The sequence below is a fragment of the Neophocaena asiaeorientalis genome, unplaced genomic scaffold (assembly GCF_003031525.2).
Source record: "Neophocaena asiaeorientalis asiaeorientalis breed wild unplaced genomic scaffold, Neophocaena_asiaeorientalis_V1.1 scaffold49, whole genome shotgun sequence".
NCBI classification, from domain to species: Eukaryota; Metazoa; Chordata; class Mammalia; order Artiodactyla; family Phocoenidae; genus Neophocaena; species Neophocaena asiaeorientalis.
The window spans coordinates 3925300-3946611 of NW_020172456.1; the positions used below are offsets into that span (position 1 = coordinate 3925300).

Below are 21312 nucleotides of genomic sequence, written 5' to 3' on the forward strand. Positions count from 1 at the left end.
TTTTTTTTTTTTTTTTTTTTAATTTTTTTTTTCTTTTCTTTTCCATCCTCTTTTCTTATTCTCCTTCAGGGCAAGGCAAGGATTTTGATTTTGGGACCCAGCCATGGTCCTTCTGCTCCTTCTTTAAAATACCCACTTTCTCCCCATCGCCAAGCGGCCGTTTGGCAATATCAGATATCTGCTCTATTTATTTTTACCTAAGGAAAAACTCCAGCTCCCTTCCCACTCCCAGCTGCCTTGCCACCCCTCCCAGCCCTCTGCTTGCCCTCCACCTGGCCTGCTGGGAGTCAGAGCCCAGCAGAACCTGTTTAGACAAATGGAGAAGAAACCCAGAGCTTCAAGGCACACAGTCGGCTTCTTCGTGCTCAGGGTTGCCAGCGCTTCCTGGAAGTCCTGAAGCTCTCGCAGTGCAGTGAGTTCATGCACCTTCTTGCCAAGCCTCAGTCTTCGGGATCTAGGGAGGCCGCCTGGTTTTCCTCCCTCCTTCTGCACGTCTGCTGGGGTCTCCTCCTCACCAGGCCTCGCAGCCCCCGGGCCTCTCTCCCCTGCTCACGCATGAAGATGCACTTGCAAAGGGCTCTGGTGGTCCTGGCCCTGCTGAACTTTGCCACGGTCAGTCTCTCCATGTCCACTTGCACCACCTTGGACTTCGACCACATCAAGAGGAAGCGGGTGGAAGCCATTAGGGGACAGATCTTGAGCAAACTCAGGCTCACCAGTCCCCCCGATCCATCGGTGTTGGCCAACATCCCCACCCAGGTCCTGGACCTTTACAACAGCACCCGAGAGCTGCTGGAAGAGGTGCACGGGGAGAGGGGAGACGACTGCACTCAGGAAAACACTGAGTCGGAGTACTATGCCAAAGAAATCTATAAATTCGACATGATCCACGGGCTGGAGGAGCACAGTAAGTCCAAATTCCCTCTGGGGTGTCTGCTCTGGAGGGTCTGACCTGGAGTGGGGAGCTCCACAGAGGGGGGCCTAGCGGTAGCCACACAGCAGGGTGCCCCGGGTTCACCCCGCACCCGGCTGGGGAGGTGCGATGCGCAGCTGGGGCTGGGTAGGTGGCTGGGGAGGGAGACAGAGGCATTCTGGTAAGAGACGAGTGCTGCTGGGAGGCCGGGGAGCCCCGGAGTTGAGCAGCTTGCTGAACTCACATCGTTGACTGACCTGAATTTGGAGTGACGTTGCGCTGTCCCGTTAGCACGCGTGCTGTGGCACGTGTGGTCAGATAGGTGCATGTGGGTGCCATAAAGGGGCAGGGCTGGCTCTCTCATAAGAGAGGCCGTGCGGTTCCACGAGCTGGAGACCTCGGTCTTCTCCCTGCTTTTCACACCTCGTTGTGACACGTCTCACGTTCTGTTTTTCCAGTTCTGGGGAAGAAGAGTATACCTGCCCCAAATTATTGTCTGTCCAGCTTTTTGAGGCCCAGGCAAGGGACAGCTTCTCGCTGCCTAGGCCCTTCAGTCCACACCATGCCTGTGACCCATGTGAGCTGTGTGCGTGAGGGAAGGGGATGTGCCTATGTTCACGTGGCTGTGTGCTTTAAAGCGATGTGTAGTCTGGTTTCGTACGGTACACAGATTCATGGGTGCAAAATGGGCGTCTTCCGGGCCCGTGGACACGGGGAAAGCGGGGATGTGGCTCTGGATGTGTAGATGACGGCCGGCAGCCCTTTTGTGTCTGCGTGTCAGGGGAAGAGTGGGTGGGAGGTGTGGCTGTGGATACAGAGGGGACGTGTGTCTGGGAGTGTGTCTTCCCAGGAAGCTCCTGTCTGTGCCGAGAAGCTGGGAGGCTTCTGGGTGAGACGTCTGTGTGTGTTTGTACACGTGTGGAAGTCATGTGTGTTTACTGAACGGGGATTTAAAAAACCTCAATACAACAGAGAGATTTGGCAGATGCTGAGAAACTGACAGCCCAGGAAGGAGGAATGTGAGCCACTCACAGGCCAGGGACTCTGGGAATCGCTCTGTTTGCTTTTCCTACCAGCAGGTGTCCTCGACGCCCAGGCTACCTCAGCCTTGGCTCACCTGAGAGGCGGGCAGTGCCCAGAGTGGGGGTGGGAGAATGGGATGGAACAGGCAAGGTGAGGGTGGTCAGCGGGGGTACTGCAGGGGCTGAAAGGAACCTGGCTAGAGAGGAGGAGTGGGCAACGGATGGATGGACCGGCTCTGGCAGAAGGTGCCAGAGGCCTCACCGGGAGCTGGCCCGTGCCAGGCCCAGGAGCCTGCGGTTGCTGGCGAGGAGCTCCCACTCCGGCTTCCTGTGGCTGCTTTAGGAGGTGGCTCCCGTGTGGGGTGGTGGCTGGAGAGTGAAGCACAGCTAGTGTTCCCTGGCCAGGGTTCTCTAGGTGAGGCTGACTCAGGGTCCTCAGGGGCCTATGGTTCCCAGAGGCACCAGAAACTGAATGGCTGAACCCCCAACCCCCTGGGCACCCACAAAGGCAGGTCATAGTGGCCAAACATTGGAGAAGGGTGGAAAGCTGACGCCTGCGGGAGAGGTGTGAGGAGAGTCCAGGGCAAGAGGAACAGACTCCGGGCCTTAAGGATCCGGGCCAGGAGGAGGAGTCCCGGGAAGAGGGATCTACATCACCGGGGCCCACGCCGCCTGGAATCCCAAGCTGAGAACAAATGAGCCAGAGAGATAGATGTAAGGGCACCCAGGTGCCAGTGGACATGTGTGCAGAGACTCAGAGTACAATTAGTGGACAGCCCTGGGGACAGCCAGGACAGGGCTGCACAGATGCTGGGCAGCCCCGGGCTGCAGCACCAGGACCTTCCTTGAAACTGCAGTAGGTGAGGGTGGCCCTGGGGCCACAGAGCCATGATCAGGCCAGGAAGAAACCTGGCACAGTGGGCAGGATGCGACTTGAGGTATCATGAAGGGTCCGGGGCCCTGTGGGACACGGGTGATGCCAGTGAGCCTTGCAGGTGCAAACAGGAAGCAGGCCCAGGCTCTGCAGCTGTTGGAGGTGACACAGAGGCTGAGCAGACGCAGGCCTGGCCTGCCCTCCGGCTGGTCAGGTGTTGAGCCAGCCCCAGAGAGACAGATGCACAAGGCACACTAATTATAAAGAGGCAGTGGGCAGATGCAAACGTCTAACAGATGCCGAAAGGGAGCAGAGAGCCACCCTCCAAGGTCAGGGCGAGGGAAGCCTAGTGTCTAGAACTCCTGAGGGTGGGCCGGGGTCTGTGGGTGGGGCACTGGTAGGATCTGAGTGCCAGAGCTCCTGCTGCCGAGGTGATGAGATCACATTCCCTTCCACATTTCATCACTCCCAGCCCCTGCCGGTACCCAGTGGACAGGCTCTCAGAGGGAAGTGACAGCAGGAGCTGGGGCAAGGAGACAGGGGTGCCTGGAGTGCGAAGTGCAAGAAGGACTAACTTCCAGTGGTGTAGGAGAAAGGGCATCAAGGTGAGAGCAAAGAGGATAAGACCGTTCTCTGGCTCTGCCCTGTCAGATGGGTACCCTGATTTCCCTACTTTCCAGATAAGGAGACTGCAACATGCATCAATTAAGTGATTTGCCCCAAAAGAACCAGGGCTGTAACCTAGATATTCTCCCTAGAGAATGCATGCTGTTAGACAATAATGCAAAACATAAAATATGCATTGTAAGTCCCACCTTTAACCTTTGGGCTCCAAGAGAACTTTGGTTTATGATATGAATGAATCACATGTTGGACCAAGCAGGTGGGCATAGGAGCTATTATTGTTTGTTAGTAACCCTGGTGGCAGATTGCTTAGGGATCACTGGGTGTGCTCTTTCTTAGCTCTGCCTATTTTTATGGCCTGGAGATTCATACTGCCACAAACGTTCTCCCAAATTCAACAAAAGTGTTTTCATTATCTGCTTAAGACTCTCAAGCAGCTTAAGCCACTACACCATGTGGAATTGAGCTAGTCACACCTCTGACCCTCAGTTTCCTCATCTAAAGTTAGAGATAATCTCTAAGCTCCCTTCCAGCTGAGACAATTCTTTGTATACATCTGGGATGATTCAACAGACCTCTGCTGGGGAGTGAAGGCAAGACTCATGTATATCTTATTCCTATATAATTCTCCAGGCTTTTGCTATGGGAAGTGGGTAGAGGCTTTTGCTATGGGAAGTGGTGGGGAAGCACACAGCTTTTTCAGTTCTTTTGTCATCCTTGTTATCAAGATATCACCAGTGTAGGTGCTGTTTTAACTTCTGGCTTGTAATTATCTGTGTCTGGCAGGAGACTCTTGTTTTCATCCGAGGTCTGACGCTAAGACAACCAGCGAACCCAGAGTTCACGAGCAAAGAGAAAACGATATTTTAGTGTTTCTTTTCTGGATGCTACTTTTAGATCTTGTTCATTCTGAAAATTAAAAGAGGTTTCTTATTGAAAGAACTCATTTGATCTAAGTGCCAATGCTCTCTGCACGCTAGGTCAGTGTTTCTCCAAGTGTGGACTAGAGACTAGGTCAATGTGAAAAATGTGAATTCCCAGGCCCTAGCCTACCCTTACAGAATCAGAATCTCTGGGGGTGTCGTCTTGAAGTATCTGTATTTTTAACAAGCTCCGTATTGGTTTTTAAGTTCACTGACGCTTAAGACTCAGTGAACGAGGGCAAAACCTTTCCTTAGAAGGCCTGCAAACACAAGAGCCCACAGAGCCCAGGCCGCTGATGCAAATGATCTAAAGGAAAGGCTGCAGCACAGGGACCATGACAAACTGCACAGGACACTTGGCTTCGGGGTCATGGAGAGAATAGGGTATATGGGGAGACTGGTGGCGGGGGGACTTGGAACTGCCCATGTCCCATTAAAAGAGGGCACCCACCGCTCAGCTCCTGCCAATTTTTGCATTGGAGAATGTGGGTCCAGCATGACTAGATCTTAACTGCTTCCCAGAAGAGCAGAAAATCTTTCTGTGAAATTTCCCAATGTTCAACCTGGGCTTAAAATGTTTATGGGCTTCTAATTCAAAATCTTACAAAACAATGCATCGGCCAAACAATATTTTAACGGGTTAACATTTAAAGGTTAACCTATTTAAAGGTTGAATCCTTAAAGCTGTGGTTTATCAGAACATCTGGATGCCATGGTACCCTTTGCAGAGCACTATAAACTGTGGTTCTCAATCCTGGCTACACATTAGAATCATCTGGAGATCTTAAAAAAAAAAAAAGCTCTGGACCCACCCGTACTCCAGTGAGGTAGTCAGAATCTCTGGGGATTAGGTCCAGGCATCATGTTTTTAAAGCTCTCCAGGTGATTCTAAGGAACAGCTAGGGTAGAGGAGCACTGCCACACTGATATATGTAGTCCCATCATTGGAACCAGAAGTAATTTTACTAGCAGAAATGATGAGCACAAGCAGAAGTACATCTAGGAGCCCAGGTGTCTGAAAGCATTAAAAAATGCCCGGTCTAAACATGGTCAGCTGTTTCCAGATTTTTCCATGAATACCCTGCATGAATATTCTTTGCTTAGTTTTCTCTCCCTATAGTAAAAAGGAGAAAATGGCACCCATTAATATATATACTTTGTGTGCGATAGAAAAAGTTGGTCATAATTTAACTTGTAAAGGTGGACCTCCTAGGCCAGCTCTCAATAATACTAGTGTTCTGCAGAAGCATGGCTTAATCACAAAACTGGGAAGTGGTTTTTGTCTGAGGCATAAGTTGGCACTCTAGCCCCATTTCATGGAATCCTGCTACAGTTTGTTGGTGAAATCACCCCTCCACTAAATGATCTCTGAGGTCCCCTCCAACTTCCAGAGTCTTTGCTTCAGTAAATGAGGTCAGAAGACCTGGGTTCAAATCCCACCTCTGCCACCTACTATGTGAGTGATCTCGGAAGAGTGATTTAACTTTCCTGATACTTACTTTTCTCATTTGTAAAATGATAAATTTTACTTATTCTCATTCTCCTCAAGGATTGTTAGAGGGTCAGATGAGTTAATAGAAGTTCTGTGAAATGTAAGAGAGTGTTATTACATTTTGTTTATTTATTTATACTCTGGCTCATTCCACAAATTATTTAAAGCGTGGATTTAATTGTCAGGAAGATTATGTTTACATTTTATTTTCTCTCCTATACAGTTCTTTTAAAATCACTAATGATTGTGTCCGAGCTTTGCTTGCTAGTGTCAGTTTGCTTGTGTCAACTAATTCATGTGTGACCCTGGCCAAGACCCCTCTGGGCATGCATTTATCTGAAGTGGGTTGCACTAGATGACCCCTAATGTCCCTTCTGAGTCTGTTAGAAATCTGTAGATCCCAGGGATAAAATATGACCTTTCCCATCCCCTTGAAATCTCCTTGAAATTCCCACCAAGAGGAGTCTAGCTTGGGGAACAGATATCTGATTGAAGGGCTGGAAGAAACAAGGAGGAAGGGTGACGAGGGTGTCCTGAAGACCCTCTTGGCTCGTCATCCCCCGTCCCCTGGCTCCCCAGTGTCTTGCCCCCAAGTCTGACTCTCCTCGCTGGCACGGGCCATTTTCTGTTCCCCTTTTCCTTTTTATAGCAACGCACACACCGTGCTGACATATCTTTTATTCCCTCTTTCAACAGTTACTGGAGGTACTAGTCTAACTGAAGCCATATTGATGACAGCTCCTCTGAGACCCAAGTATGTCAGTACTTGAGAAGGTTTCCCTTCCAAGGAGCTCACCCATGTCCAGAGGGTTACAGACTTGCAAACTCAAAAATTAAACGGCCATCGTGATCCCTCTTTCTGGTTTCATCCGAAATGGTTTAAGGAATAGTTGGCAGTATTCGTTCTTTCAAAGCCAGTTATTAATCAGGGCTTCATTAGCTAGCATTCACACATTTGTTCTCCCAACATCTGTTCCATTAATTTTCTAAGAACCAGTGTCAGACCCACCAGATGGCAATTTCCAGAAACACTCACTCATCCTTTCCTACAGCTCAGTAGCGCATGTGCCTGTGTCCAGGCCTCTGATCTCCCGCCCTGTCCATGACTTCCTAAACCCCCCCTGGGGTGATTATGGGCTTGTTCCAGCCGTGTTCATTATGTGTGGAATCTGGGTCTCTGGGCTTGAGTTTCAAGTTCTGGCTATTGTTACCACTTGTGTAGAAAGTTTTTCTCTGGGTGTTAATGCTGCTCAGACCTTGAGGTTGTAAAGAAATGACAGGATCTTCCTGTCTCCTTTATCTGGCTCTGAGGGGGTGGGAAAGAGCACCTGCGGCCTTCTGTCTTGTGGATGGAGGTTCAGAGGACAGCAGGGTGACAGAGGCTGGCATAGCGTGTGCTGTCAGGGAAAGTAACCCTTAGAGAGACAGGAGCCAATGGTGATAGACCGGCTCAGTCTGAAGAAGCATCTGGGGGGTCTGCCAGGCTCCAGACGTGTGGGCTCCTTGTCACACCAGTGCTGTCTCATTAGATCCAGAGTGTCACTTTCTATGACTGCCTACTGTTAATAATATAAAATCCAGCCCCTCGGTCTGACGTTTCAGCCTCCCCACAGGTGGACCCCAATCTACTGTCTTGACCTTGTCTCACGGGCTCCAGCCTGGCTGCTTCAGGTCCCTCTTACTCACGTGCATTTGCTCCCCTCCCTGCCTGTGCTTCCAGCAGTCCTTTCATGTAAAATTCTTTCCTCTGCATGCTTAGACCCTTTCCTCCTGCAGGACCCAGATCAAATAATCACCCAGATTAAATAATCACCACTTCCACGAAGTGCTCTCAACCCTCTCCCTCCTCTGACCTGTTTGCAGCGACTCCTAGGCTTCTCCAAAGGCCCTTAGCACTTTCCCTCTGGTCCTGTTGTTTGGTCCATGTACTAACAGCCTCCCCTGGATATTAATCTCCTTGAAGGCAGGGGCCCTGTCTCTTCCTTTTCGCTTCCCAGTGTTAGCCTGTGCTTGGCACATAGTATTTGTTCACTGCATGTCTGATGAATGAATGAATGCCTGAATGAACAAACGCACGAATGAGTCAACTAGCTAACAATGATGAAACTGCTAGAGGAAATTGCTGATATCACTGGAGAATCTGTATTTTCTAAAAGAGTAGGAAAGCAGGTTGGAGAGCCTGCCAGAGTGGGGATGGCGAGGTGAGGGGTTGGAGGGGCCAGTTGTTAGTGCCATGTCCTGGGGCACCGTGTCCTGCTTCACCATGAGGCCTGTGTGTGGTTCCAGGGCCACCCCGGATCTTCCTTGGGTTGCCACTTTTAGGTCTGAGGCCTCAAGCTTCTAGAGAGGTCACAGGTGGAACCCTGGCCCCTTGGTGAGTGTCCGCTGACGGCACACTGTCCCTGTGGGTCTCTCTCATGCTGTGCCTCCCCCCACTGCTCTGCCTCCTAGATGACCTGGCCGTCTGTCCCAAAGGAATCACGTCCAAGATTTTCCGCTTCAACGTGTCCTCAGTGGAGAAAAATGAAACCAACCTGTTCCGAGCGGAATTCCGGGTCTTGCGGATGCCCAACCCCAGCTCCAAGCGCAGCGAGCAGAGGATTGAGCTCTTCCAGGTGAGCCCCCTCCCAGGACAGACACCACTCAGGCGGGAAAGCTGGTTCCTTGACCAGATCGGGCCTCCACGCTGCTCAGAGTTCAGCAGACCTGGGTGTGAATCCTACCTTCTCTGAGCCTTAGTTTCTGTATCTGTGTCTGTCGTTAAGAGGATTAAGACTTAACCGAGGAACTCAAAGGAACATTTAAGAAGTCTTAGTTTGCTGTTGCTGCCCCTCTCCGTCCTCCTACGTCATGACACGCGGGTGCCCCGTCCTGGCCTCGGGACTTATTCCTTCCTCTGCCCTGTAGATCCTCCAGCCGGATGAGCACATAGCCAAGCAGCGCTATCTTGATGGCAAGAATCTGCCCACGCGGGGCACTGCTGAGTGGCTGTCTTTCGACGTCACGGACACTGTGCGTGAATGGCTCTTACGAAGAGGTAGGTGGACTCAGGATGAGCATTTTAGAAGGAACCTCAGGTCTCTTGGTCCTTCATGACACAGAGGGAAGAGGCCAGAACTAGGGGAGACACAGATCTGGGTTCAAAGCCTAGCTTTGCCATTGATGTGTTGTGTGTCCTTTATTCGTTCACTCAACTGATATTGACTAAATGCTCACTCTGAGCCAGGCCCTGGGGATTCAGCAGTGAGCCAGGCAGGTGAGGTCCCAGATCTCATGGGGCTTTCGGTGGGAGAGACACGTAGTAAACAAGTAAACATATTGATGAATAAGACTTTTATATATATTATAGTGATAAGTACCAGGAAAAACAGAAAGAGGGCAAAGCGATAATGACTGGGTGGGGTCCAACATCAGATGTTCAAGGAGTGTCTGTGAAGAAGGAATTTGTGCACTGAGATGTGAGGGACAAGAAAGACCCAGTCTGTGAAGGTCAGGATAAAGGATGTGCTAAGCAAAACCAGCGAGAAGCAGCAGGAGCCTGACTGGTGTGGCTGCAGCAGAGTGAGCTGGGGGGTCAGAGAGGAGCCGGAGCCATATGATGTAGGACCTGTAAGGCCACGGTCAGGTGTCAGGACTTATTCCAAGTGTGATGAGATGTCCTGGGCGGGTTACAGCAGGGCTGGGGATGTGGGGGTGAGGTGATTTGGTTTACATCTTTCAAAGACCCTCTGGTTGTCATGAGGTCAAGGGAAGAAGTTAGGGGCCTTTGTAGCAGCTCATGTGACAGCAACATGGGCTTCGTCCGGGGCGGTAGCCGTGTGTATGGAGATGATATGGGTTTGTTCTGCATTTTGGAGGTGGAGCCAAAAGGACTGACTGGTGATTAGATACGGGGTGAGAGGACACAAGAGGAGTCTAGATGACTGAAGATTTTGGGCTCAACACCCATGTGGTAACGCATTGAAATAGGGAGGCTGGGAGAAGAGCAGGTTTGGGGGCAGGTTCCATTCTGGCCGATTAAGTTTGAAAGGCCTGGCAGTCATCCAGGTAGAGCTGTCCAATAGGCATATCCAACTTCACATGTCCCAAATCTCTCACCCACTCGCTCTGCTTCCTCACCTGGAAAACAGGTAATGGTGTCTTCCCTTCATGCCTCACAGAGCTATTTTAAGGATCCACTGTAGTTAAGGGAACTTCCAAGTTTTCAGCCTGTTATGGGAGAGTAAGCTTTTATTAGGTCCGACGAGGAAATGGAGGCCCAGAGAAGTTAAGTGGCTTGACCAGAGTCATCCAGCCTGGATTAGAACTTGAGTCTCCTGATGGACAGTCATGGTGCCTCCTGGCATCATGCTCTGCCATTTCTTCCCTTCTTTGCTTGGTGGTACTGCCTGGTCTGGTGCTCAGTGGGTTGAGGGTATCTAAGGTGGTCCTGTCTGTTCCTTGTATCCCCCTTGTGAAGAATTTTCTATCCTCATCAGCTGCTGGGGAGCCACAGTCCATCCATCCACATACTGATACCCAGAGTCCCTTGGGCAGGTGGGTCCTTCCTTGTCCTCAGTGTTTCAGGAAATTAGGGGTTGAAGCTCTAAGGCAGAGATCACAAACTGGTTGGCCTCCCAATATTGTTTTAATTTAACTAGTGGTCAGCAGTTTTTGTTTTAAAGTCAGGAGATTTCACATAAAACCTAGACTTCTGGCTTTTCTTGACCAATGGGAAGATTTCCTGGTAACAATCCAGCAGAGGTGAGTAGGCCCACCTCTTGAGGCAGGGCATGCATTCTTCATGTCACCACAGGCCCTGCCATTCCCCAGTGTTTCCCAAGAGTGCGGCTGGCAGTCCAATTCAGCGTGACACACTGGCTCGCTTTGCTCACTTACATAACCTGCCGGGCTCTGTAGGCATCCGAGCGTGCAGGTCCCCATCTGAGGGGCATAACCTGGTAGCTGAGTTGGCAGATAGGGGGCTGGAGGTCCCGCCTCAGCTCCAAGGGTACTGGGATTTCCCTCCTATCTCCCTGACTGAGCATGAAGGCAAAAACCCTGGGAGAACCCATGTGCACCAGCTGACAGCAGCACTGTGGGAATTCTGACTCAACTCCGCCTAGAGCCCGACATGGCTACAGAGAGGAGAGGCTGGGGAAATGAATCTCTCAGCTTCCCTGTCTGATCTTGATCAGCTCCACCTGGATTTCTTTGAAGCCCTGGGCACTTGAAGGAGTTCTTATTTTCACAGCTGCAGAACTCAATGAGAAGTTTGCGCTGAGAATGATTTCCATCCTCCTTGAGACATCAAAAAGATAATTTCGTAATAAAACCTATGGGTTCCCCACCCACCGTCCCCACCGCTGCCAATTCTGAGCTTAGCTCTTCACTGGAACCTTCAGTTCCCGCTCTGGCCGACGCTGCCCACCCCTCGCATGGGGGAGTCATACACAGACCTTTACTTCTGCAGAGCTCCTGAGTCTCTTGAGGGTTCTTGGCCCCAAACAAGGCAGTAAATGGACTCCAAATGGAGCAGTTGGCGGTGTGGACTGTGAGGAAACTGAGTCACATATACGGTCTTGTATTAGTTCAGCAAACATCTAAGAGCCTACTGTGCACCGGTTCCCAGGCTGCTTTCTGGGCCCAGAGCCGGCTGGAGCCCTCTCCAGGGCTGTGGGCCCAGGTCTTCACACCCCTGTGCTATTGTTCCACACAGTCTGTGGCTCCCCTGTGTGCAGAGCCTGGCCTCCCCAAGCAGGCCGGGCAGGGAACACACCCAGCGCCATGGCTCAGGACAGGGGGCACACTGGGGATACACAGGCGTTTTGTATCTCAGTGACTGTGTGGGCATCTACCTTGATGGTCCCGGCTGGGCTCTCTTTGGTTCCTCTTTGTCTCTAACAATTAGGAGCGTGGCTCTGATATCAGGCTGCCTGTGTCTGGATCTTGGTTCTACCACTTACTGGTTGGATTCCTCGGTCAAGCCATTTAACTTCCCTAAGTCTCAGTGTCCTCATCTGTATCATGCGGGGAGGGGGTAATAATAGCTCCTGCTTTGTAGGATTAGTATGGAGAGTACTTAAGTGACTCAATGCACACATAGTCTTAGAGCGGTGCGTGACATGTAGCAACACCCAACAAATGTTGGTGATTATCGTCATCATTCTCTGAGCCCTCTACCTAGACAGAGCCTGCTGGCCAAGCCAGGCACCATCACACACACACTACCTGCACCCTAACCCTAACTCTCCCCAACACATCTGTCTGCGTCTTGACTTTCTAACTCACAGACTCATAGGACTTGTCCACTCTAGGTCTCTCCCGGACTACTTAAACCTTTCTGGTAATAGGAAGTGTACTATGTTTTATGTAGCCTGTTTCAGCTACTCTAGCTCCTTCTTTCAGCCACCTTAAACCAGAAGGAGGACACTCCTTATACATCCCTCTCTATTCACTTCTTGTTCTCCCTCTGGGGCTCAGCTTCCTTGTTAGATTGGCCCCTCCCCAGCCCACCAAAGCTAACCTGGGACAGAAATCTTCAAGCTCAGCAGGTGTCAGTGTGTCCCAGAGGCTGCCCTGACTGGGGGAGAACAAACGAAGCTGGGATCTAGAGTTTATGGGAGAAGGGATTGGGCTGGTTTTTAACTAGTAGAACTGGGACATCCAGGTCTGCCTTTTGCTGACTGGAATCTCTGCGCTTGGGCCATTCTGCTCATGAGAAGGGTGCTGAGGCGGCCTGGACTCTGGGGTTTTCCCTGCTGACATCAGATTTCTGGAAGACCCCAGGTTGGCCCCAAGGCTGGATGCTCACACAGAACTAGGGTGACCTCCAAGAGCAGGGCATCAATCAGATCCCTGAGGCGCTGACCCTGACTTCAGAGGTCATACCCCCATGACCTCTCCCATACCTGACCATAGCTGGCTGCTGCCCCGGATCAAGAGAGCTTCCCCGATTGAGGACTGACATGATACCAGACCACCTGGTTTCCCTGCACAAAACTACTGGATTCAGTTCAAATTTTTCATTCCTTATTCCTCCTTTTTTTCCTTCCACTTTATGCAACCCCTTTTACTAGTTTCCTTGCTTTCCCAATTTATACCTGATCCTGATCCCACAGCCAATAGGAGAAATACCCGATCCCACAGCCAATAGGAGAAAGGGCCAGAGCTGGCCTTTTTGCCCCACAACATCAGCCACCAAACCCTGGTGCCTCCAGGCTTCCTCACACTTGTTTTCTCCGAGCTCATGCCATCTGGGCCCTCGGCCATGGCCCTCTGCCTTCTCTTCCGGCCTGTTCTCTAATTTCACAACCGTCTTCCTGAGCCAGTGGCTGTCCTCAGTGAGCCATCCACAGCCCCGCTGGATACATTTACAACTCCCCCGTTAAGGTGAACAAGGATTGCCAAAGAAGAAACTCTAAGTAATCTTGACCTCATCATGTCCTTGTTCCTGAAGGAAAATATAGCCAAGCATAACTGAGATTTGCATCTTATCTCCTCTGGAATCTACCTCTCTCTGTCTGTCTACAGTTGTAGCCCTGGTAGAAATGGTGGCCGCTTCCACCTTACCGATTCTGCTGCTTGCTTGCTGGAGACCTTGCTCTAGCCTTGCTTTCTGAATTTTAATCCTAGAGCTCAGCCTGTGCCCCTTCCTCCCATCTTGTGGCCTTTTGAATCACAGCCTCTCTACCCCACAGTTCTTTAGTTTTCCCCTTTCCCTGGTCTCTTCCAGGCACTCTGCCTCTCTCCTCCGTCCTTTCACAGCTAGAATATCTCCTCTCTCAACCGACATGTATGGGGTGTGACTGGTTTTCTCCTTTTCTGTACCCTCATCCTTTTGCCCCCTAGTAGGCTGGTGACATTTTTTTTTTTCCTAAACCATTCTTTGAAAATAGATGACTATGAAAATTCTCCTTCATGGTGCCCACTAGTTTATGCCTCCATTTGGTTGTTTGTAACAAGACAGAAATTTGTGGAATGTGGCAGCATGAGCGTGAAGGTCTGCTATCGCCTTGGAAGCACTTTCTGTCACCTGTGAGCCTCAGTCTAACTCAGTTCCTATGACTGCCTGTGGCGGCAGAAGCCCTGGCTCTTCTGTGTGTGACTGGTGGGTACCCTTCTTCATCACACAAACTGCTTTTCTCACCATTGCTGTGTCTTATTTTGCAGAATCCAACTTAGGTCTGGAAATCAGCATTCATTGTCCATGTCACACCTTTCAGCCCAATGGGGATATCCTGGAAAACATTCAAGAGGTGATGGAAATCAAGTTCAAAGGTAACAAAATGGATGTGTATATGGTAGAATGGGTGGGGGAGTTCACGAAGCAAGACAGAACAGGAAACCCCTACCAGACCCCAAGGAAAGGAACCAAGTGAGCTCCTGCACGGAGATGGCCAACTGTTTTGCACTTGAGGGATTCTGCTTTGTCCCAAAAGCAGGAACTCTCTATTCTATAGAGAAATACATTAGCATCTGGAAGACAGTGTTGTCTTGTTAAGAGCCGTGAAATCATGTAGGCAAGCTGGTCCAATTCTCTGAGCTCAGTCAGCAAACTGGGGATGACAGTACCTCTCTCACCAGGTTGTCATGAAATCAAATGCGATAACGAATGTAAAATAGAGTGCATGGATGCTCAGCAAATGATAGTTGTCTTTGCTTTCCCTAAAAGAAATGAACTTTGGTGGCTGTGAATATGAGCACTCTGACTACTGGGCTTTGCAGATGTCGCAGAGCCCACGCGATCCGATCCGACATCCGGGTTTGAACGACTGCTTTGGGCCTCAGGGTATTTGCACTGAGGGCAAAATAGTTGAGAGTCATTTCTGGTTTTCCAGTATGTTTCCAAGGCACTCAGCCTAGACAGTCTCTGGATTCCAGGGAAGTACTATTTTCCTTTCTAAGCTCTGTTGTGGGTGACTGAGGCACACCTGAGGCCAGGAGGTTTGTCAAGGTCAAACCAACCAAATCAAAGCCTGAGGTCAGAGGTGTGTCTGGAAAAAGGTACAGGCCTCTCTTGACTCCCAGCCCTGAGCAGTCCTTTGACCCTTCATGGGCCTTATTTCAGAGCCTAATTTTTTTTAAAAGCACATCATTTGACATCCTAATCACAGAAACTCAGAGCTCAAAAGACCTTGGAGTCCCTACCTGCAGCCCGGGTTGGGTTGAAATCCTCCCACTTCACTAATCGTTATCTTGTTCATAAAGATTTTCAGAAAAAGAAGTTTGAGGTCCAGCTTCCCATTTATCTTCCAGTCCCAGTGCCCCTGCATGAGGTCCAAGTCCCTCCTGTCACCATGCAAATTCATCTCCTCACGTTCCTGTCCCTGGTGGAGATGGACCACAGCCAGCAGCTGGCCGTCGCAAAGTAGATCTTATTTTACTTGAGACTCTAATTCAGTTTTCAGTCCTTGCAGATGAAATGGCAAGTTTCCTTTCCAGTTTGTCTGCTAAGCTGTTTACCATACACTTCATGATCTTATCTGAGTTTTATAGAGAAAACACTTTTGAAACTATAAGTGCAATGCGAATCTTAACAATTATTCATTCTTGTTCTTCTGGCTCCCATTCAAACTGTCTTAAATTGTGACACCTGAAATCATAGGTAGGACTTCCGTGCTATTTTTGACCAATTCAGATTGTAAGAGGAAACTCATATCCCAAGCTCTAAGTCTCAGAATCTAAACTGACAGCTCAAAAAAATGTGTTAGAGCTGCCTAGTGACAAGGATGCTTCATGAATCCCTGTGGATTCCCCAGGAAGCATCTCGGGAAGGGCTCTCTGCCCTCTGAAGGATGTATGCACGGGAGTCACGAGGGGGTCTGACCGGGGGCATCTTGCGTGTCCCTAGATGCCGGTTCCTCCACCCAGTCTTCCCCTTCCTGCAGCTGGACGTTAGCATGAAGCTGCATCTCACCCACCCCTTCCTTGTAGACCCCACTGTCCCTCCTCCTGAACAGTGGGGGGATGGGATGAGAAAGCAGCAGCCACCCTGCCTTCCCTAGACAGGAGACCATCATCTTCCTTCCCTTCCACAGGTGTGGACAGTGAGGATGATCCAGGCAGAGGAGATCTGGGGCGACTGAAGAAGAAAAAGGAACACAGCCCTCATTTAATCCTCATGATGATTCCCCCAGACCGGCTGGACAACCCAGGCCAGGGAGGTCAGAGGAAGAAGCGGGCCCTGGACACCAATTACTGCTTCCGGTAAGCCTGGGCTCACGCAGGACCCACAGACTCCTGAGACAACATTGATTGCACGCCTTCTATGTGTCAGGCCCCAGGCCTAAGCCACCCCCAACTAAGGGTCCCTGATGCTCTTCACAAACATCTCCCAGGAATGGAGATTTAGAACCTCTTATAAATCTTTTTCTGGGAGCCCCACTGTTTTCCCACAGCCCAGCCCTGTAAGGGCCTGGACAAAGTAAAGGAGGAGGAGAGAGTTGCTAAAACGGTTTGGATTAGAGGCTTGGCCTCTCCATGGTTTTCATGCTTTAAAATACTTGTAGGGTATGTTTGTGTGGCAGGGAGATTAATGCAGAGATTTCCATTAAAGAAGGGCTCAGTTCCCTGTGAAGGGTCCAGGGATGCTACTGGATGAGGGAAAACAGGACAGTCTCCATTTGCAGTGGGGAATGTGAGCTAGGGAAATTATGAACTAATTTGGAAATAGTTGGGTAGCCATTGTAAAGAGATTAAAAAATAGCATCTTATTTAGGAATACTTTAGTTTCTCATTTATAAGGGAGGGGGATTAAGAAAGCACACACAGCAATTACTGAAAGGTAGAAAAAGACCACATCCATGAGAAGGTCTGAAAGATAAAGTGCTTTAAGGAATTTGGAACAAGGAGCTCATCTATGGATGCAGGAAAGGCTTCTGAAGGGTGTGGAATTTGAGCTGAGCCTTCGAGGCTGAGTGAGGCTTGAGCATGTAGGGATATGGGAGGAGGAAGCACTTTGGGTAGAGGAAGGCGCACGAATGGGTCAGCTTGGCTGGAGAGGAGGATGCCCGAATGGAGCTGGGGAGGATGAAGTGGGAAATCTTTAGATCTAAAGCCATGTCTTCTGAGGAACAATGGAATGAACCGGGGATGTTGAGCTTGCGGAACAGAAGGTATAGGAAGGGCAGCGTGGTTGCCTCCAACTGAAGGCTGGCACGTGGATTTGTTCTGTGTGGCTCTCAGTCAGTTAGGAATGGATGTTCTTGGCTGCAAGTGACAGGGGCTTAAACCACACGGGATTTCCTGTTCATAAGAAGCGTGTAGCAGCAGGCCCAAGGTTGGTCTGGATGCTTACTTATGCCACTGAGGACACAGGCTTTCTCTCTCTCCAGTCTGCCACGCTCAGTATGTTGGCTTTTCATCCCCTTGCTTATGGTCACATAGCAAGACTGCTAGAGCTCCAGGTATCCTGTCCATGCTCAAGACAAGAGGAGGGAAGGAGGTAACCAGCAGCCTTCCTCTTCCATCTGTGACTTATAAAGAATCAAATACCTTTGCCAGAATTTGCCCTCGCCCACTGCGTACTTCTGCTTATGTCTGATCGGTCATTGCTGCGTTACATGACCATCCCTACCTGCAAGGGAGGCCAGGAAAACAAGTATCTGGTGTTCCAGACTGTAATGGGCGGTGGCAAGAGAGAAGGCAGGGTAAGAATGGCTCTTGAGTAGAAAAGTGAGAATGTCTGCCACGGTTTACCCTCGGAACCCACAAGAAGCCAGATTTTGGCCAATAGTTGCCTTTGGAAGTAGCAAGTTCTAGGTCTCAGCAGGTACTGAAGGACAGGCCAGATGCCCACTTGGCAAGGGGTATTGCCAAACGGATTTCTGCAGGCAACGGAATTGAAGTGGCCTGATAATCACATTTGGGGTAATCTAGGAATCATGAATCTAATAGAAGGATATGTCTTGTTTGGATTCAGTAGCCTCTAGACTTAGACTAAGCAGTCATTTACTATAGTACATAAGTGCATAAGCTTAGAGTTTATTTCTGGTTGGGTGCACATCAGGCAGGTAACAATAAAACCAACCTCAACAAAGTTGAGTTTGCTAGTAACATTCAGTGCTTGGCTTTATGTGGAACACTTCAAGTCTTTGTTTTGATTCATGCTGTAAAAGGGGCATGGCCACTTCTGCCTTTTTTCTCTTCTTCATACATTATCTGTGTAGGTATATATCCACGCCTACTATGTCCTTGGGATTCTGGTCTTCAACAGAGGAGAACGCTTTTATAGTTAGTACAGCTCAATGCACTCGAACCTGGGAGTCCACTGATTACAGCCACCTCTCATGATGACCAGGAAGGATTCCAAGTGCAAATATGAGGGCTATTTGTGAAGTTTTTTTATGTTGGTGATTTCCTTTTAGGTTGATTTTTAAATAATTTTCGTTGTCGTTGTTGTAGCAATCTGGAGGAGAACTGCTGTGTGCGCCCTCTCTACATTGACTTCCGACAGGATCTGGGCTGGAAATGGGTCCATGAACCTAAGGGCTACTACGCCAACTTCTGCTCAGGCCCGTGCCCATACCTCCGCAGCGCAGACACTACCCACAGCTCAGTATGGAACAGGGTCATGCCGCGTGGGGGGGGTGGGGCTAAGCCAAGCACGCCACTTGTTAAAAAGGATGCATGAAGGGCTGCATGTTGAACGAGCGGATGATGACCTGGGGTGTAAAATCCCTTTGGTGACGGTTCCGATCTTGGCACCCTGGCCCAACTCTAGTGGGCCACATTCTACCCTTTAAAATTCCCTCCCTAGTTTCACCCAGACTTTTGAGTTGCTTTGTCTATTTGCTTTTGTAATATGGAAATTAATTACTGTCACATGCCACCCCCTATGTCAGAGATGCACATGGCTGGCAAGGAACATTGGGGCCGAAAGGCCTCTACTGTTGGATAAAGAACTCTAATAATTCTGGCCTCTTGAATGTAGAAAAGTTATTTTAAAAGACAATGTAAAGCACACAGAAGAAGACTATACGAAACAAAGGGAAAGAGAGGGAAGTCCACGACCGAACCTAGCTTGTCTTTCCCTCAAGAGGAATCCAAGATAGGGCAGTAACTTGTGAAGCGTATTTCCTCATAGCTCCTTGTTTCTGCATCCTGTCTGGGGCCCTATACTCTGGCACTGAGTAAATGGCTCAAGGCAGTGTTTAGTGAGAATGGTTCTCAACGAAGTGACCAGTTACGGCTAGGAGGAACCAATACAGGGGGGTTTCTTCCCAGCCAAGAGAATTTCATGATCAATTCCAGGTCCCCCAGTTATGGGGGTTATGCTTAAACCCATAACGCTCAGACAGACGTCACGTGCTGCATCCCGCGTGGATGAACAGTAACCCGCCACTCACCCGAACTGCGTTCCGCCAGTCCCTCTGAAGTAGCATCAGTGGCCCATTTACCACGTGTTCAGTCTCTGGAGCAGCCCCTAGACCTTGTAGAGTCCCTGGGCCCCTGGCCTGAGGTTCGGCTTTCCAACCTCTCAATGATGCCTCCCTCCCCAGGTGCTGGGACTGTACAACACCCTGAACCCTGAAGCCTCGGCCTCCCCTTGCTGCGTACCCCAGGACTTGGAGCCCCTGACCATCCTGTACTATGTCGGGAGGACCGCCAAGGTGGAGCAGCTCTCTAACATGGTGGTGAAGTCCTGCAAGTGCAGCTGAGGCCCGCCTGCTACAGAGAGAGAGGACGGATTGCCACTGCCTGCCTGCCTGCTCCTCGGGAAACACGAAAGCGATGGACCTCACCTTGAGGCCTGGCCCACAACCTTCAGCTCCAGGCAGATGGCTGAGATGGGGGTTCCCTTTTGGAACATTTCTCTTTCTTGCTGGTTCTGAGAATCACTGTAGTAAAGAAAGTGTGGACTTGATTAGGGGAAGGTTGAACTCTACAGAACACATGGATTTTCTGTGTCATAGACAGAGGTGGTGGGGACAGAGGAAGAGGGACGGCAAGTCGACACGTCGCAGGGCCATGGGATTTGGGATACCCTAGGGAGGAGGAAGGGCAGAGAATGGCCGGGGGGCCAGACTGGAAGACACTTGGAGCTGAGGTCAGATTGCTCATCCATCACTGCCCCACGTCTGCTCCAGGGGACCTGGATTACATCATACAAGGCAAGTGTTTTTCTTCAGGCAGGTTCCCAAGACAAAGTCCCAGAATTGTATCTCATACTTACCTGGGATTATGGACAAATCTGTTAGTTTTGCAAATTGTCCCCTGGACGTCAATCAGCATCAAGGGTCATTACGGGGTTGCGGGGGAGGGCGGAATCCAGGTAATGCAGTTCCTGGGCCCTATGGATATGCTGAACTCAGAAGCAGAGGGTGGGAATTAACCCTCTCTGGTCTGCCCCCTGGGTTCCTCCTCTCGCCTTCTTCCTAGATCGTATTTCTCCTTGGACATTTGGCTAGACACCTTCCAGGTTAGGGTGCACTTATCTGGATTTTGGGTCTCTGCAGCCTTTGGGCATTATGGGTTTCCCCTCCTGACCCCCCGAGACCTTGTGCTCATCTGGTGTTCCTGGAAGCAGGTGCTACAACGTGTGAGGCGTGCGGGGAAGTTGCACAAGTGCCACACAATGACTTGGCCCCGGACGCATAGACTGAGGTATAAAGACAAATACAAATATTACTCTCAAAATCTTTGTATAAATAAATATTTTTGGGGAATCTTGGATCATTTCATTTTCTGGAAGATTGTTTCTAAACAATAAAAGCCTTATTCTAAGGTGTAAGTCTGACTCAATGTGTCCTTAATTACCCTCTTCTTAATTCCATGTTCACATCTAATGATCAGAGGTAACTGGAATCGGGGGCTGAAAATCTCAAACGTGGAAACATTGCTGACCGTGAATTCCCCTGACAGTGACACACTGCACTGCCTTCTGCCATCTGAGAGGGCTGCACTACTGTTTGTGTTCCCTTCGGTCTTGGATACGTTATCCTCAGACACACAGAGGCAGTGGCTCAGATGTGCAGAAAGCATATGAATTTGACCTCCATTTAGTTGTGGGCAAAGTCACTTGGGGTGATTTCACATATGGAAATGTGTTGGTTTGTACATTCACTATAAATTCAGTTGAGAATTAGAGAAACTGTCTGTGGCAAATGGCCTAAGAATATGAGGCTAATTCTGTTACCAGGTTGAGCCTAAAAGAGCTCACCAGGGACTCCTTTTCAGAGGATGGGCCTCTTGTCAGGGATTTGGGAACGGGGGAGGGCAAGAAAAGCGCAATCCCATAGTTCTCTTATGAGGTCATGGATGCCAGAGCAATGCAGCATTCTATTGTGGCTTCATGTCCACCTGAAGCAACCATCTGCAATAAGTGAGGAACCATCTAGCAGCTCCTGAAAAACATGTTCCTCTAGAAATTACTTTACCACTGGTCAAAAAGAAGTCTATCTGAAGCTAACATTTTGAAGGTGGAAGGATGTGTACAATATGTTCGTGTCCGGAGTCGTCCCAAATTAAACTCCTGAATTTGG

General features: G+C 49.8%; 1 protein-coding gene across 1 annotated transcript; it reads left to right on the forward strand.

Annotated features, from left to right (window-relative positions):
• The first annotated feature begins 53 nt into the window (after nucleotides 1–53).
• TGFB3 (transforming growth factor beta 3) lies at nucleotides 54–20561 on the forward strand. The gene is made up of 7 exons (XM_024737835.1): nucleotides 54–907; nucleotides 8300–8463; nucleotides 8756–8885; nucleotides 14000–14107; nucleotides 15868–16036; nucleotides 18233–18386; nucleotides 19330–20561. The coding sequence occupies exons 1-7, from the start codon at nucleotides 421–423 to the stop codon at nucleotides 19486–19488; spliced, it is 1371 nt and encodes a 456-aa protein (XP_024593603.1). The 5' UTR covers nucleotides 54–420; the 3' UTR covers nucleotides 19489–20561.
• Nucleotides 20562–21312: the final 751 nt, after the last annotated feature.

What these genes read in the sequence shown, in the direction of transcription:
- TGFB3 (XM_024737835.1), top strand. Translation starts at nt 421, where the DNA reads ATGCACCTTCTTGCCAAGCCTCAGTCTTCGGGATCTAGGGAGGCCGCC. An exon ending in AGAGGATTGAGCTCTTCCAG is followed by an intron (nt 8,464 to 8,755) that starts GTGAGCCCCCTC and finishes TCTGCCCTGTAG; the next exon opens with ATCCTCCAGCCGGATGAGCA. An exon ending in CAGACACTACCCACAGCTCA is followed by an intron (nt 18,387 to 19,329) that starts GTATGGAACAGG and finishes CTCCCTCCCCAG; the next exon opens with GTGCTGGGACTGTACAACAC.